Source organism: Diceros bicornis, chromosome 5, assembly GCF_020826845.1.
Source record: "Diceros bicornis minor isolate mBicDic1 chromosome 5, mDicBic1.mat.cur, whole genome shotgun sequence".
Classification (NCBI taxonomy): Eukaryota; Metazoa; Chordata; class Mammalia; order Perissodactyla; family Rhinocerotidae; genus Diceros; species Diceros bicornis.
This window is the reverse complement of record NC_080744.1, coordinates 40,461,216-40,479,020: the sequence shown is the minus strand read 5'-3', so window position 1 is coordinate 40,479,020 and position 17,805 is coordinate 40,461,216. Positions and strand designations below refer to the sequence as shown.

The 17,805-nt window shown below is 35.9% G+C and overlaps 1 protein-coding gene across 2 annotated transcripts in view; it reads left to right on the top strand.

The window, feature by feature from the left end:
• The window catches only part of UBR1 (ubiquitin protein ligase E3 component n-recognin 1), a 143,140-nt gene that overhangs the window by 97,892 nt on the left and 27,443 nt on the right, over positions 1–17,805 (top strand). For both annotated transcript variants that reach the window (XM_058541380.1, XM_058541379.1), the window contains exons 31-37: positions 1,171–1,264; positions 2,040–2,189; positions 4,950–5,047; positions 8,535–8,628; positions 9,751–9,899; positions 12,886–12,941; positions 14,252–14,348. In XM_058541380.1, the coding sequence (XP_058397363.1) occupies positions 1,171–1,264; positions 2,040–2,189; positions 4,950–5,047; positions 8,535–8,628; positions 9,751–9,899; positions 12,886–12,941; positions 14,252–14,348 (738 nt within the window). The remainder of the gene's footprint in view (positions 1–1,170; positions 1,265–2,039; positions 2,190–4,949; positions 5,048–8,534; positions 8,629–9,750; positions 9,900–12,885; positions 12,942–14,251; positions 14,349–17,805) is intronic.

Sequence of the window (17,805 nt, the reverse complement as noted above, 5' to 3'; positions counted from 1 at the left end):
TCTATCTCCGTTTCTCTTTGCTGCACCATTTGAAAGTGGGATGTAGGCATCATGACATTTCATCCCTAAATATTTCCTCGTGCATTTTTTAAACTAGGGACAATCTATTTTATATCTACCATACCATTATAAAATTTAAGAAAATTAATAATAATTCAGGAATATCACTTAATATAAAATCCATATTCGAATTTCCCCAGCTGCCCTCAAAATGTTTTTTGTTTTAGCTAGACTTTTTATTTTCATTTAGGATACAGACGTGTTTCATGCATTACTTTTGTTATGTGTCTTTTAGTCTGTTTGAATCTAGAATAATCACTTGCCTTTTTTTTTTCACGACATAACTTTTTTGAAGAATGCAGGCCAGTTGTCTTATACAATGTCTTACATTTTGGATTTGTCTGATTTTTGCCTCAGGAGTAGGTTCATGTTAAACATTTTCTTGGCAGAAATGTTACTTAGGTAATGTATTCTATTCCTTAGATCACATCAGGAGTTAGCTGCTTTATTTTTAAAATACCCTAAGAATAATAATGATTAAAAAAATCTAACATATATTGAATACTTATCATGTGTCAGGCACTTATTAAGTGCTTTATGTGTATTTACTCACTTAATCCTCACAACAGCTCAATGAATTAGATACCAGTATTGACTCTATTTTACAGATGAAGGAACTGAGGTGCAGAGAAGTTAAATAACTTGCCCAAGGCCACGAGTTATAAGTGATGAAACCAGATTTTGAACCCCATAGTCTGTGCTTTTATCCAGTAGATTGTAATGCTCCTAAAGACTCCTTAAAATTACCCAGTCAAATTACTCTTAAAATTACAAAAGTAAATTGTGCTTGAGTCATAGAAATCACTTCAACAACCAAGATAATGCAACTTAAACGCAATGTTCAAAATAAAAATGTAAATCAAGAATAGAAGTTGTCATTAATCCATACTAATTTTAGAATCATACCTGGACGTCTAGCTTTATATTTTCCTCTTTTTATTTACTATTAAGAATATATATCCTGCTATCATGATTGTGACACTTTTCTTGGACGTTCCTAAGAAAGTTTATGATTAGAATTTTAGACCTGATAAACCTCTCCCCTCACCCCTTTTTATGACTGTGGGAGAGGTGAGTACATAACCCTTTATTTTCATCTTCCTGTACCAGAAACCCTGGACCCACTTTTCATGGATCCAGACTTGGCTTATGGAACTTACACAGGAAGCTGTGGTCATGTAATGCATGCAGTGTGCTGGCAGAAGTAAGTTGATCTTCTGACATGTTCTTGAAAGAAACTAGGAATATTGAAGTTCACTAAAGGCCACAAAAAGGCATGTTTTCCCATGTCTTCTTTCCTTCCTTCTTATTTGAATAATGGAAGCAGTTTTAAGTACTAAGTTTGTTTGCTTGGTACTCGTTATATTATCACCCTTAGACATTGGTGTGTAAAGTTATCAACTTAACATTTCACTATTCTTTTGTACTTGCTCTCCACAAACTAACTAGTTGCTTTTGATCAGTATTTGTGTAAAAAAAGCAGTAATCTTTATAAAAATCTCATTCCACTCAAAACATAGAGTGAAAAGTATCTTTGAGATAGAATAGGGAATGAAATTCTAGTTCTACCTCTGGAAGAGATAAAAATTCAGAAATATAATTCCTGGGAAATCTTTTGTATACGATTTACCCTTTTGGCATTGGATTAAAATACCTCTCTTCCTGTAATAGCCCTTACTACTTCAATTGGTCATTGGAAACTGACGGAAGTAGTGTCTACGTTGTATCTCCATGCTGTTGAGGCAGGAGACAAGTTAGGATTCATTAAATTATTTTAAATTTATTTCTTCCCTGATGTGTCTTCCAGTTTGCCCCCAAAAGAATGGGCATCCTATTTCTTCTGTAATTATAACTTGTGCATTTTTGCATATAAATTCTAAAGACATTTGTTGAGGCAAAAATTCCAGATTTTTTTCACTTGTATTAGAGCAAAGATACTTGTATAGTTCTGAATGAACCTATGTCTTGGAATTTTGCAGATATTTTGAAGCTGTACAGCTGAGCTCTCAGCAGCGCATTCATGTTGACCTGTTTGACTTGGAGAGTGGAGAATATCTTTGCCCTCTTTGCAAGTCTCTGTGCAATACTGTGATCCCCATTATTCCTTTACAACCGCAAAGGATAAGCAGGTATATTTTAATTTATGTTTTGGTCAATTTTTTGAAAAGCTGTCTTTAATCCTTTCATTTGTACCTGTTTTGGTATTAATACTCTTTCATTTCATAACTTGTATTCTACTTAAAAAATATGATTAAAAGCCCCAATTTTTGGTCTCTAAAAGATCTGGAATATTCATTTATTCAAATCTATATGTTGTGCATATATCTTCCAGCAGCTATTAAAGCAATAGAACTTTGATCTCTATCTTCACATTCACAGGAAGAGAAAAGATACAAAGAAGATTCATTCCTTCAAATAGTCCTTTGCCACCATTAGAGTTGCTATTTGGAATTTGGTTTCATTAAAGATCTTTGTATTATTATTTTTAATTCTATTTTTCTGAAGATCCAAATGCTATAGTTGTAGAGACATGGACAAAATGTTAACTATAAAAGTAAATAAGAACACTAGATTCATCATATGTCTTTGGATAGTTTTTGAACATTTAGACTAAGTTGTTAAACCTTTATATTCTGACCATCTGTAAGCAGAATTTAACAGCAAATTCACTCGTTCTTTATGACAACTAGAACACTCAATTATGTATTTTGTACTCTTCACTGTCCTAACTGATGATAACAGTACTATTTATTATTGTTGTTATTATTTCAATTTCTTTAAAACTCACTGAATTTTTAATGATAGACCTAAGTTTCAATAAAGAAAATGGTTTTGTTGATAAAAACAGTTTTAACATGTTTCCACAACAAAAGAGTTCAAAGGTTGTAGGTTTGGTAAATAGGGTCAATAAGTAGTTACTCTATCTCTACTATTCTGTGTCATCAGAAAACCTAATTTGGAAATTTTCTGCTTAGCGTAATGGGACATAGAATGTCATCTTTGAGGAAGAAGGTGGCATCAGAAAGATTTATTATTTATTTTTTGAGTAACTGATATATTCTAGGCACTCTACCAAGCACTTGCTACATTTATTTTTTTTAATACTTAAAATAGTCTAGTGAAGGTAAGTACTGTTATTCCCATTTAAAGATAAGGAATTGGAGACTATGAGTAGTTTTTACTTGTCCCAAGACAGACCCAGGATTTGAACCCAAACCTGACTCCAAAGCCTTACCTAATTATACACATGAAGACAAAGATACAACAAATCATAGTAAAATAAACTAACTTTCCAACTTCTTGTTAGCCTGTACAAGCCTTTTTTACACAATAAGAATTATTAACCATGTAAAGTAGTCTCTAAAAGAATATTCAGCACCTTCTTTCCTTGATATCTTTAAGAATAGGATGCTTCAGGGCAATCCCTTCTAAAGTTAGACTATTCCTTGCAGCTGAGTCTCTCCGAACCCTGTGACACTTTTCATCTGTAGTAACAATTTTGTTACTTAGGATCCGAAATACATAATTTATGTAACATTTTTATTTGGCACTTGAACTTACCTGTGTAGTTGAATATATTTGCCTCTTTTGCTTTTAGAAAATCAGCATGAATATAATCTAAGATATTAAAGTTAAGAGCACACAAAAACTTTATCAAAACTAATCATAAGCTGGTATTTTTTTTAAAAAATTGGTCATAACTGTTCACAGTACACTTTCATTTCTGAGAACTGAAAAAATTCTTAGGTCAAATTTGTGCCCAGATATGTGAATTTTGGCACAGTTCATTATATATTTTAGCTTCACTCAAGACTTTCCTTTCAATAAGAAAATTGCTATTTTATAGTCTTTTTTAATAACACTGTTTCTGTTCGCCCTTAATAACAGTTTGGATCAAGTCACTGCCCTTATGGAGTTTTTCATCACAGAGAGGAAAGACCAACAATAAATGTATAAATACAAAGTGTTGAGTAGTGAGAAATAGTAAGAAAAAACTAAAGCATCAGGGTAAAGGGCTAGAGACAGAGCAGTGCATGAGGCTATTTACGGACAGTGTTGTCAGGGAGCTCCTTTCTGAGATGATGACATTTGAATAGAGACGTGAATGAAGACAGTAGTGCTACTCTCTGGGAGAAGAGAAATACAAGCACAGGCAATATCAAGAGCAAAGGCCTTGAGGTAGGAACACATCAGCATGTTCAAGGCACAGCAAGAAGGCAGCATGCTTGGAATGGAGCAAGCAAAGAGTCAGATCATAAAAGGGCCTGGGAGCTAAGTTTAACTTAGAATTGTAATTTATGTGTAATGAGAAACCATTGGAGTATTTTGAATAGGGGAGTGATACAATCTGATTTACATTTTTAAAAGATCCCCATGGCTGTTGTGTGATGAATACACAGATAATAATGAAACACCATTGTGGAAGCAGGAAGAACAGTTAGTCTATTGAAGTAGTCCAGGTGAGGGATAATGTGACTTGGATTAGGGTAGTAATAGTAGAGGTAGGGAGAAATGATCAACCTGGGATATATTTAGAAGGCAAAACCTGTAAGACTAACTGATAGATTAGAAGGTGGGGTGTGAGGGAATCAAATATCAGTGACGACACCTAGTTTTTGACTTGAGCAACTAGAACGATGATTCCATGTACGGATGTTTATTACTTCTAGGTGATGGGCAGATGGGTAGATTCTTATTCCTTGTACTTTTTAAGTTCCCCTCCCTCAATACTACATTTTTAGACACGTGTTTCTATGATGTACAAAGTTAATCTGGAGGAATTTGACTTTTTCATACAGCCATTTATCTAGGGAAAGACTCTACAAGTTCACCTTTTCAGTTTGACTTTGTGCCAATGGCTTTAATGATTTTTAAATATCATTTTTCAGTGAGGATGCAGAAGCTGTTGCTCAACATATGACCCTGGCACGATGGATACAGACTGTTCTGGCCAGAATATCAGGTTATAATATGAAACATGCTAAAGGTTTGCTTAAAATTATTTTATATTTAGTTATGAGAGATTTAAGTGTCAGAGTCTTTAGTATTTTTTTTTGAAAAAAGTATTTATTGCTCTAAAATATGGTTTGCAAATACAGATTTGTTGAATATCAAGAAATAGAGGGTTCTGAAGCCAAGGCTCAGTTTGACTTAAATCACTTTACTCGATTTAATAATTTTTCGTACTAAAAGGCAGTATAGGCAGTGATTAATCTGGAGTCAAACTGCTTGAATTGAATCTTAGATCCATCACTTACTGTCTGTGTGATCTTGGACAAGTTACTTAACCTCTCTGTGCCTCAACTTTCTTATTTGCCAAGTGGGAATAATAATAGTACCTATCTCATTGATTGAACAGTGCATGGTACAGAGTAAATACTATATAAGTGTTGGCCATTGCTATTACTAATATTGCTAATATATTTTAAAATTAATAGTAAAACCATTTTTAAACTGTTACCTATTTATATTTTCTTTACAATTGAGAGATAAGACTACCTAAAGACTCTGAAAAGTAAACAATGGCAGGCAGATTGGAAAGTCAAAATTTGAAGAGTGATTAGTACCAGGCAGTGAGTTTCCTGGGGTTTTTTCCCCTTTTTTATTTCCCACCTTTGACCCCGGGGTCGTCTGAGTCACAGAACTGTGCAATGGACAGGAACAGCAAGAAAATCCAAGGGATATGCCCTCTTTCTGGTCAGAGGACCAGGAAAAGAAGCTCCTTAGAGCTGGAGAGTGTAAAGGGAATTCCTGTTCTGGTTTATTTCCTCTTCTGGCCCTTTCCTGAGGCCAGTCCCAGTCATTTAGCGGCACTGCCATGGTGGCCGTGTAGACACCTAAAATCCCAAGAGGAAACCAGTCTCTCTGGCCAGAGAAACTGGGAAAAAAAGGCACCTGTGTTCTAAAGAATGCAGGGTCAATCCTCATTATTTTTTCCTGTCTTCGCCTCACAGCTTCACCCCAAAGGTAGCCCCTGTCACATGAATCTGCATGACAGCACAAGGGACTAAAACTGAGAAACTTGTCATTTTGATCAGAGGAACTGGGTAAAAGAGCCCCTTGGAGCTAGCAAGTATGGGGAAAATCCCAGAGAGGAGAGAGCTGTAGAAGGGGAACCTCCTATTTCTGAGACCAATACAAGTCTTGGGCTCACCCACAAGCTGCACATGTGCAGAACAGGCCCAAAGAAGCATAGCAACAATTTTGAGAACAAAGCTGCAAAGAGAGAACAAAGGAGAACAAACCCACCCGAGGTCCAGACTAACCCTTGAATAGTACATGTACTAACAGACCCAAACAGCATAGCAGAGGCTCTGAAAACTAACATTGGAACCAGCACCCACAGACAGAAAGAATTTGTTGAACCTAACTGGGTTGATTGTCTACTAAAGCAAAAAAAAGTGCTTTTTTTCCAGAGAATTTTAACAGGAGCCAGAACCTCACAATGTAATATTCAAAATATCCAAGATACAATCCCAAATTACTCAACATACAAAGAACCAGGAGAATCTGACCAACTCTCAAGGGAAAAACAACCAAATGCCAATCCTGTCATGTTTTAATGTTGAACTTTTTAGACAAAAAGTTTAAAGCAGCTTTATAATCATGAAACATAAGGTAAAGGTGAACACTCTTGAAATGAATGGAAAGATAGGAGTTCTCAGCAGAAAAAATAGACACTATAAAAAAAGAACCAAATGGAAGTAATAGAATTGAAAAAATACTATATGAAATAGAAATTAACTAGATGGGCTCAATAGTAGGATGGAGACAGGAAGGTGAGAGTCAGTGAATTTGAATTAGATCAGTGGAAATTATCCAATCTGAAGAATAGATAGAAAAGTGATGGAGGCCGGCCCGGTGGTGCGAGTGGTTAAGTGTGCGTGCTCCGCTACGGCAGCCAGGGGTTCGTGGGTTTGGATCCCTGGCGCGCACCGACGTACTGCTTGGCAAGCCATGCTGTGGCAGCGTCCCATATAAAGTGGAGGAAGATGGGCAGGGATGTTAGCCCAGGGGCAGTCTTCCTCAGCAAAAAAAGAGGAGGATTGGCAGATGCTAGCACAGGGCTGACCTCCTCACAAAAAATAAAGAGATAAAAATGAATTATATTTGGGCCGGCCCCGTGGCTTAGCGGTTAAGTGCGCGCGCTCCGCTGCTGGCGGCCCGGGTTCGGATCCCGGGCGCGCACAGATGCACCGCTTCTCCGGCCATGCTGGGGCCGCGTCCCACATACAGCAACTAGAAGGCTGTGCAACTATGACATACAACTATCTACTGGGGCTTTGGGGGGAAAATAAATAAATAAATAAAATCTTTAAAAAAAAAGAAAAGCGATGGAGAAAACAAAGAACATGGCGTTAGGGACATATGGAATGATTTTTTTTTTTAATCCAAAATTTGTGTCATTGAAGTCCCAAAAAGAAAAAGGATTGCACAGAAAAAATACTTGAAGAAATAATGGCTGTAAACTTCCAAATTTGGTGAAAGACATACATTGACAGATTTAAGAAATTCAGTGAACCTCAAACAGATAACCTTAAAGAAAAGATAGATAGATCATCTAGATAGATAGATCATACCCAAACTGCTATAAAGCAAAGATGAAGAAAAAAATCTCAAAAGCAACCAGAAGAAAAACAAATTATTCTACATAGGGGAACAACAATTCTAACTTGATGAGGAAATGGAGCCACAAAGAGGTATAGTATTTACCCAAGGTCTTAGTTACGGTCAGTGGCAGAGCTAGGATTCAGACCCAGGCATCTTGGCTCCAGTTCCTTTGCTGTTATTCACTAATGCAGCTGCCTTACTAATAGAATACTATGCACTCATTAAAAATGGAAATATAGAGAGAGAGTTACTGATGTGGAAAGACATTTATGATATATTGGTAAAAAAACAGGATACAGAACAGTACTATAGATAGTATTCTTTTTAAAAAAAATCTGTATAGGGCGGGCCCTGTGACTTAGTGGTTAAGTGCACATGCTCCGCTACCGGCGGCCCGGGTTCAGATCCTGGGCGCGCACCGACCTGCTGCTTCTCTGGCCATGCTGAGGCCGCATCCCACATACAGCAACTAGAAGGATATGCAACTATGACATACAACTATCTACTGGGGCTTTGGGGAAAAAAAGGGGGGGGTGGGATTGGCAATAGATGTTAGCTCAGAGCCGGTCTTCCTCAGCAAAAAGAGGAGGATTAGCATGGATGTTAGCTCAGGGCTGATCTCCCTCACAAAAAAATTAAAAAAATAAATAAATAAAAAATCTATATGTGTAGCATTCATATGGAGAACAGAAGAATTATCACCCAAATTTTACCTGGTTATCTGGGTGGAGAAATTTTGAATGATTGTTTATTGCCTATTAGCATTTTCTAAGTTTTCTAAAATGATCATATGTAATTTTAAAAAGCTAAAAAAGTGTCAGACTCTTCATGATTTTTCTTCCTTTTTCCTTTTAATTTATAAGGAGAAAACCCAACAATTCCAGTCCTGTTTGATCAAGGAATGGGTGATTCCGCTTTAGAGTTCCATTCTATCCTGAGTTTGGGAGTTCAGTCTTTGTAAGTATCTAAATAATTCAGAGAAGTTTGTAAATGGTTGTGAAAATAAGAGTGAAGAATAGTCCTTCATTCCATCCATCCTTCCTCTTGTCCTTCCTTCCTTTCTGCTTTATTTGTAATTGTTTCTTTATCCCATTTTTATCTTGTCTCTTTCTCCCTGGAATTTTATTTGTATTAATAAAATTAAGTGGTTTGAGACAATAGAGTAATGTGTATTAGGGTGAACCATAGTTATAGGGTGAGCCTATAGTTAACCATTTTTAACCAAGAAAAATGCCATTTTTATATAGTCCAACTTATAAGAAGAGCAGAATTTGAGACTCCAGTTAAAGTCATATCTAACTTGCTCTGTGACTTCTGAAAAGTCTCAGATCACCTCCCCCCTCCCCCAATTCATTCTTCTTGTTTGTAAAATTGAGATAGTGGCCTCCTAACTTGCCTCATAAAGTAATTGGAAAGATATTTATGTGACGATACTTAGAAAAATGTAATGGATCCAAATCAGTTGTTATTATTTAATGAATATTATCTGAGGTGCATTTTTCTAGTTCTGATCCTTGTTTATATTATGTATCCCATTGCTACTGAAAATACTTGTTTCTTGTTACAAATGGAAGTTCAGGAAACCAGAAATTATCACTGCAAGTACATGGCATTATCACACACACACACACCTCTGTCAGCACAAAAGTACTTCTTTGTCCGTTTTCCAGACATTAAAACTTGTTAGGTCAGATCTGTTTCCTCTGAGAATTTGATTCCTTCTCTGTCCAGTCTGTCCCTTAATCTGGATCCTTTCTGCTGTGATCATTTACTGCATCTTTTACAGGAAGTGAAGTTATGTGGGCCATTACCATTTTGTAAGAGATATTTTTCTACCTATAAAAAATACAGTTCTGATTTTCCCATTTTTTCTTAATGAATAAATATTCTTCAGAGGTTCTAATCTCTAATTTGACAAACAGCAGTTTACTTTGTCAAAAAGAGTTAAATTGTTTGTTGCTTCAGTACGTAATTGGACTTCTCAGTAGGTAGCCCCTTTTACTAAATCATTAATACAAATTTTTCTTGTTTTATTTTTAGGACAATCGTTAATATATATCTTCCTTGTTTTAATTCTAGGATAAAATATTCTAATAGCATCAAGGAAATGGTCATTCTCTTTGCCACAACAATTTATAGAATTGGACTGAAAGTGCCTCCTGATGAAACGGATCCTCGAATCCCCATGATGACTTGGAGCACATGTGCTTTCACTATCCAGGCAATTGGTAAAGCCTATAAGAGAACTGGTTTAGAGGTTTCATAAAAACAGAATTTACATTGATTGACCAAAAATTATTCCTTTTTTTCCCTGATGGCCCAGAATAGTTTGACTTGTTTGAGGACTATTAGTGTTTCTACTGAAACACTAGATTCAGTAGATTAGTGGCTTGATGCCATTTAGTCTGAGAATTTTTTAAATTTTATTTAATATTTTTTAAATTATTTTATTGAGGTCATCTTGGCTTATAACATTGTGTAAATTTCAGATGTACATTATTATGTTTCAATTTCTGTATAGACAGCATTGTGTTCACCACCAATAGTCTAGTTTTTATCCATCACCATACGTCTATGTGTCCCTTTATCCCTTTTGCCTTCCCCCCACCCTCTTCTCCTCTGGTAACCACTAATCTGTTTTCTTTATGTATGTGTTTGTTTATCTTCCACATAAGTGGAATGAGTGAAATCATATGGTATTTGTCTTTCTCTGTCTATTTCACTTAGCATAATACCCTGAAGGTCCATTCATGTTGTTGTAAATGGCACAATTTTGCCTTTTTTATGGCTGAGTAGTATTCAATTATATATATATATACTACATCTTCTTTAGCCATTCATCCATTGATGGGCACTTGGGTTGCTTCCACATCTTAGCTATTGTGAATAATGCTGTGGTGAACATAGGGATGCATAAATATTTTTGAGTTGTTGTTTTCATGTTCTTTGGATAAATATCCAGTAGTGAGATAGGTGGGTCATATGGTATTTCTATTTTTAATTTTTTGAGAAATCTGCCTACTGTTTTCCATAGTGGCTGAACCAGTTTGCATTCCTACCACCAGTGTACAAAGGTTCCCTTTTTAGTCTGAGAATTTTTTATATTGATCTCTTTTAACTACAATAATGGCCATATGCAACGTAATCTAAAAATATTTGAAAGGGACAACATGAAGCAAGCTATATTTAAAAGGTGGAAGATTTACAACACTAGAATATCAGGAAAAAAAGGCAAAGGAAGAAGAATCAACCCATAAATGTCCAGTATATTTTGTTTCCTTTACACTTTAAGAGAAAAAGAAAGAGAAACCAAAGTAACCTAAAAGTTGTCCAGAAAAGGGAAAGGAAGACTGAGGTGGTCAGGAAAGACAGATTAGCAGGTGGAAACTAACCAAGTCTGAAGGGAAGCCTACAATCAAATTCTCTGCCATATTGAAAGCTTCTTATAGAAGAGTGTAACAATCAAATCAACATGTTGTACACCTTAAATTTACACAATATTGTATGTCAATTATAACTCAGGAAAGCTGGGGTGGGGGAAGAAAGAAAAATATAGCAATGAAGAATCACTTAGATTTTTAAATTAGCATATTTGCTCATTACAGTCACGAGATACAGTACTATATGAAAAAGCATAAGAACTGTAATTCTTTTCTTTTCTTTTGTTTGTTTTTGGTGAGGAAGATTGGCCCTGAGCTAACATCTGTGCCCATCTTCCTCTATTTTGTACGTGGGATGCTGCCACAGCGTGGCTTTATGAGTGATGTGCAGGTCCACGCCTGGGATTCAAACCTGCGAACCCCGGGCAGCCGAAGCAGAGTGCGTGAACTTAACCACTACACCACTGGTCTGGCCCCAAAAACTGTAATTCTCTTATATCATCTTTATCCAAGCCAGTTTCAATTTCCCTTTCTAATATATATTTTTGGTAATTGTTTTTAATGGAGTCTACCATATTTTGTTTAAAAATATTTTTGGAACAAAACATGATTTGAATTAAGTAGCATGAAGCCACTTCTTTCACAGAGCCTTCCTGCATACCAGCATCAGTCTCTGTGAACAGATTTTGGGAGTCACTTGCAAACCTGTCAGACTTACATCATGGGTAAAAGATAATGTACAGGTTTATATTTACTATGATTAAATAAAATGAGAAATAGGAAAAATGAGGCTTAAATAGGATAGAATATGAGCAAATTGATAAGAAATGTAAAGCATTCTTTTGGAGTCATGATCTACTCAAGTCTCTTAAAACTTTCAATGAAGGTATTTTATACTTTACTATCTTTTGCAAGACAAGCATTAGGAATCAGGAATTTATGTTTAGACATTTAGGTCACAATTTTGTCATAAAACAGATGATAAATTCAGTGGAGAATAGGAGTGAATCTCCATATGTGGTTCTAGAACCTAGTAGTTGGATTCTCTTTGATTAATATAGTGTTATATTGTTTTCACTATAGTACTTTTTCCATCCAGTGGACGTAATGCTGGACTTTATTCCTAGTGCATAAAGAGCTAACTTACCTCATTCCCTATGAGTATCAGAGATATATTCAAGATGTTTTGGCATACTTAGGAATAATAGTTGAGGAATCTTTTATTACTGTCCATTCAAAGATGGAAAAAGAAAATAGGAAATAAACCTCTACACTCATAAATGTGTCTGCTGCCAAGGATCAGTGAAAATAATAGTTTAGCAATAAATACCCTAGCCATGAGGTAAAATATATTTCTGAGTCTGTGGTTTTTGGTATTTTCAATTTCATGTTTTTTTCTATAAATCTAATTATTTTTTAATATTACCTATTAGCAATAATGTTGCTTGCATCTGCCTTATGTATTATTTTTAGGCAAAATAGGTTGTGACTATATATAAAAATTACTTATTTAAAAATTATTTTGCATAGAAGAGATGTTAAAAGGAGGGAAAATGAACCAGGATGCTTTGTTTTTCCCAAGTATTCTTTATAGATTGCTGCAGGGACTTTATTATTTATAGTAGCAATTTGTAAATGATCTACCTTTGCTTCTATAATATTCTCTCACTCAGAAATTTGGAAATTTTGGCATAGACTTAAACATGAAAACTTGAAAGGGGAACAGTGCAAATCATCTGGTCAAAAATATAATTAGTTAACATCTGATATACAGAAATCAATATACAATTGTAGCAGTATTCAGGATTTATTTTTATTTTTCTTACTCTTTGAGAAAACCTCTTGGGAGATGAAGGGAAACCTCTGTTTGGAGCACTTCAAAATAGACAGGTATGTATATTCCAACAGGGACCATGTAACTCATGGTATCCTTTTTTAGGGAGTCCATGTTAATTTATCATTTTAAAAAATCCTTATTCACTTCTTTTTTGGTAAAAATTAGCAGAGTTCTGAAAAAAAAAACAAGCTACTTCACTCTCCTAGGAGACTAAATAGCCAACATTGTACACTTTAGAGAGTCCACTCAATCTCTGTGGTTAAATGTAATTAATTAGCAGAGAGATTTCAGGTGATAACTTGGTTACTTTTTCTCTCTTTCTCTGTTTATTGCCAAATCAGAAACTGGGTGCCTCCTACAATTTTCTTTCTTACCATTTTGTAAGATTAAGTATTAATGCTGGCTTAGCTCTAAATAAATCATCATACTAAATTCAAAAATAAAACTAAGCCAGGCTCCTTAATGGGCAGATCGTGACACTACAGGACTATACTCCTGCCTCAGGCCTAAGCCTCATAATGCAGGGGACTCTGAAAAACAGTACTCAAGAAATGTGCACAGTTGCCCTGTGAAAACAGATTGGGCAACTGAGGATTGCCTAGACTACCCCCCTCCTAGCTATTTCCCTCCCTTTTATTTTCCTGACAGCTGCACAGGGGACTTGTAGTCCACAATGTGCTTCCCTACGGTTCCTCCTTCCGTTTGGGAAGCAGAAGATCTTTTACCTGAATTCAGTGGTTTTCTGCCATCGTTTTAGAATTTCTAAAAATACATTTGTTCACATAGGCCTCAATAGAATAAATTAGGCCAGACGTTTAAGAAATTGACTCTGGGGAAAATTAGTACTTAAATAAGAATTGAAATGATTATAGCTTTTTTTTTTTTTTGCTGGGAAAGATTCACCCTGAGCTAACATCTGTTGCCCATCTTCCTCTCTCTTTTTTTTTTCCCTCCCCAAAGCCCCAGTACGTAACTGTATATTCTAGTTGTAAGTCCTTCTAGTTCTTCTATGTGAGCCACCGCCACAGCATGGCTACTGACAGACAAGTGGTGTGGTTCCATACCCAGGAACCAAACTTGGGCCACCAAAGTGGAGTGCGCTGAACTTTAACCACTAGGCCATCAGGGTTGGCTCTGGTTATAGCTTTAATACCTCTTTGTCATGGGAAAATCTATTAAAAATTTGTGGAAGTCATAAAACATTTTAGAAGTATTAAAAATATTATAATTTATTTGCAAGCATGTAAGGTATATAAATAAAGTCTGCAATTAATTCTTGCTGACTGGGATTGATTTTTGCAGTGAATGACTTAGGTCTATCATCTTCTCTTATCTTTTTATCTTCCCCTCTCTTACACTCTAGCATAATGGTCTGAAAGCATTAATGCAGTTTGCCATTGCACAGAGGATTACCGCTCCTCACATCCTGATACAGAAGCATCTGATTCGTCTCCTATCAGGTAGAGTCTTCTCTGAATTATTATTATCATGTTATTATTTACATGTCTTTTCCATTGCATTTCTGGCAGTGTATTTCATTAGGAGACAACACTAATTGTCTCCTAATTGCTAATTTTGAACACTACAGCAGGCTTACAAAAGAAAAAACAAAACACATAGCTGCCCCTGTAATACCTGCAGTCTTATTTTAAAAATCAGATATTTTCCAAATGTTTTCAACTTATGTTCCTTACCACCTAGGGGCTTTATTGAACCAACATGTGCAACCACTAACATCCTTGTATCCCAATCTGGTTAGAGAAGGGAACAATGATGTGGATAGATCTTTAAAAATATGTTTATATTTTGCTGGTAAATCAAAGTCAAAGTCATGTAAAATAACAGAAATGCTAAGTGTGGCAATCTCAGAACACAGGCCCAAGGATGCCCTTTCCTTTAAGAGGCAGGCTATAACAGCTGGTTTTCTCAGATTCTAACAAGCTAGAAATTAAGCTCATATGGTGCTCTCAATTAATATAAAAATAAAAAGAAGGATTAAAGATTACACAGTAGTAGAATGATTTGGCTTTCATTTTTGTTTTCTGCATATCCATTTGGGCATTTGTGCTACAGGAGCCCCTCTGCACCTAAACAGGACAGGCCTAAAAAGGACTATTTATGAATCTATTTGTTCATAAATTCAGAATCTCTTTGGTAGGAGGATTTAAGCTTGCACTTCCCAGATATGTTTATGCCAAATGAGAGAGTCACTCAGTTTTTTTAAGCTTTCAAGCCAGGCATAGTTTTCTTCTAGCTGATCTAGCAGGCATTTTTTTCCAAAATTGACCAGCTACTTTATCTTGAGAGTCTGTTGAGACAGATCACTGTCCTCCTTGTTAAACCTCACAAACTTCTTAGGGAGCTCTTCCTGAGCAGCTTTCTGCTCACTCTGATGACATGGGGATTCCACAGCTCTATCCAAGGCTGCCATATAAATTTCATTAGAACTTCCACCACACTTAGCTTTTATATTTCCAAATTAACTTCCAGCTATCTCCTTAATTAACCTCATGCTAATAAGAATCTAATATTGATGCTGTTCCCCTAGCTACACACTTTACATTTTTTCCTTTTTTTCATTTACTTTTTTCTCTTATTGATTGGTTGCTTGGGCCCAGAACTTTGTGCATGCATATGTTCCTGTCTTTGTTCTTAGGACCTCTTCCTATTGTTGAACAGTTTATTCTATTTGCATAGTACTGGTTTTTTTTTTGTTTTTTTGGTGTCTCTTCATTTCAGTCATAATTTGGATACCTTGTTTTACTAGCACTTCCAAATCGTCTCCCTGCTTTCACATTTATCACAAATTATGGGATTTATAATGTTTAAACACCTCAAAATAAGCACCAAACAAGGAGACTATTTAACATCCTCACGGATAGCAGACACTAAAATAATAGTGCATAATCTCTGATTGGCAATAACTAACAGAATTGGCACGCTTTTGTGCCCATATATGAGTTTGTCATGTGAAAATTTATTTGCAGCAACATGTTTATTTGCAAGGTGTTAGGGTTATAAACTCTGTATAGAGGTATAAGATATAGTCCCTGCCATTATAGGGCTTATGACTGAATGAAAGAAGCAGAACCTCTGTGAAAACACACATTACATATAAAATAGCCAATGCCAGATGTATGGTACAAATATGTGCTTCAAGAATTGAGATGAGAATGAGATCACTACGGGGCTCTGCTGTTCTCTTCTCTAACAGGGAGTAGGATTTGAATTGAGCCTTTCAGGGAAGGTACATAAGGATAACTCAAGAGAGACAGAGGCATCGTTCTAAGCACAGAACACAATTTGAACAGAGATTGAAGAGGTAGGGAAGTGTGTGGTATGTTCAAAAAGTTTGAGATGATTAATGGTACGTATAGGTAGAGAAGCACGAAGTTGTTTTGACAAAAATAGAGGGTCTTAAATGCCCCAGTGAGAAGTTTATTCTGTAGGTTATTGGGAATTTTTTAAACATTTTGGGCAATAGTATTCTAAGGTTAATTTGATATTACATAGGTTGGGTTGGAAAAAGGAAAAATTAGAGGTAACATATATCTGGATGTAGTAGCAGAAATTGGGGTGGGTTGGGCAGGGTCAAGATTTTGAATTAAAATGAATAACAGAGTGATTGAGAAAAAAAGGGAAATCCATAATAGAGAGCTATTTTGTGTGAAAGGTGATGAATATTGTTTTAATATGTTGATTCTGCAGTAGCAATAGGACATACAATGCTCACTGCCAAGTAGGTGCTAAGCACCATGCAAGGATCTTTGTATTATTTTTTTTGTGAGGAAGATCAGCCCTGAGCTAACATCCGATGCCAATCTTCCTCTCTCTCTCTCTTTTTTTTTTTTTTTTTGCTGAGGAAGATTGGCCCTGGGCTGACATCTGTGCCCATCCTCCTCCACTTTACATAGGCACAGACAAGCGTGCTTGACAAGTGATGCATCGGTGTGCACCCGGGATCCGAACCTGTGAACCTCGGGCCGCCGAAGCGGAGCGTGCACACTTAACTGCTGCACCACCAGGCTGGCCCCACAAGGATCTTCTTATATCATCTCATTTTTTCTAAGCACCTTCCTTCAAGAAAATTATCATTATCCCCATTTACAGATGAGGAAACTGAGGTACAGAGAGGTTATGTGACTTGACCAAGGTTATAAAACCAGGAAGAGGCAGAACTAATATTTGAACCCAGGCCTGACCATAAAGCCCATTCTTTTCCCACTATATCACATAAACTTTGCTGAGGTATTTAATTTAGCGTAAAGGGAAGGTTTTACTGATTGATGAAATGAAAATATGCATGCCAAAATTAACTTATTTCAAAGGAGTTATAGAATAAATATATTCAGCAGCCAGGGAAAAAAAAGTTTCACAACTGCCTGTAAGAATAATTTGATGATAGAAAAAAAGAATATTCCACTGGCTGAAAAGCTGTGGAATTCAGGACAAGGGATTAGGAGTTATTAAAATGTCCTGAGAGCAAAAGAGTTTGTAACACTGAGAAGAAAATAAGGTAGGTAGTATCATGGGCATGTTAACTGATATATCAGAAATATTATTGAAAAATTTTAATATGAAGAAATGAGAACTAGAAACAGCAAGCAACTTGTCAAGAACACAGCTAGTTAATGGCAGAGCCCTGTGATCACTTTAGTTTGTTTCATAAAGCCAATAGTAGTAATGTTTAATGAGTGGTTACAATGTGCCAAGCTTGCGATAAGTGCTGTAAATGCATATGTTAATGAACCTCCCAACAATTTTGTATATACTGTGGACTTAGAGAAGTTAAGGAGCTTGCCTATGTCAAATAGTCAGAGCCGGTACTGGAACACATTTCTGACTCCAAAGCCCATGAACTTTTATGGTTTTTGTTTGGAATATTGGATTTGGGGTTAAGAAATTGTTCTCTCATGT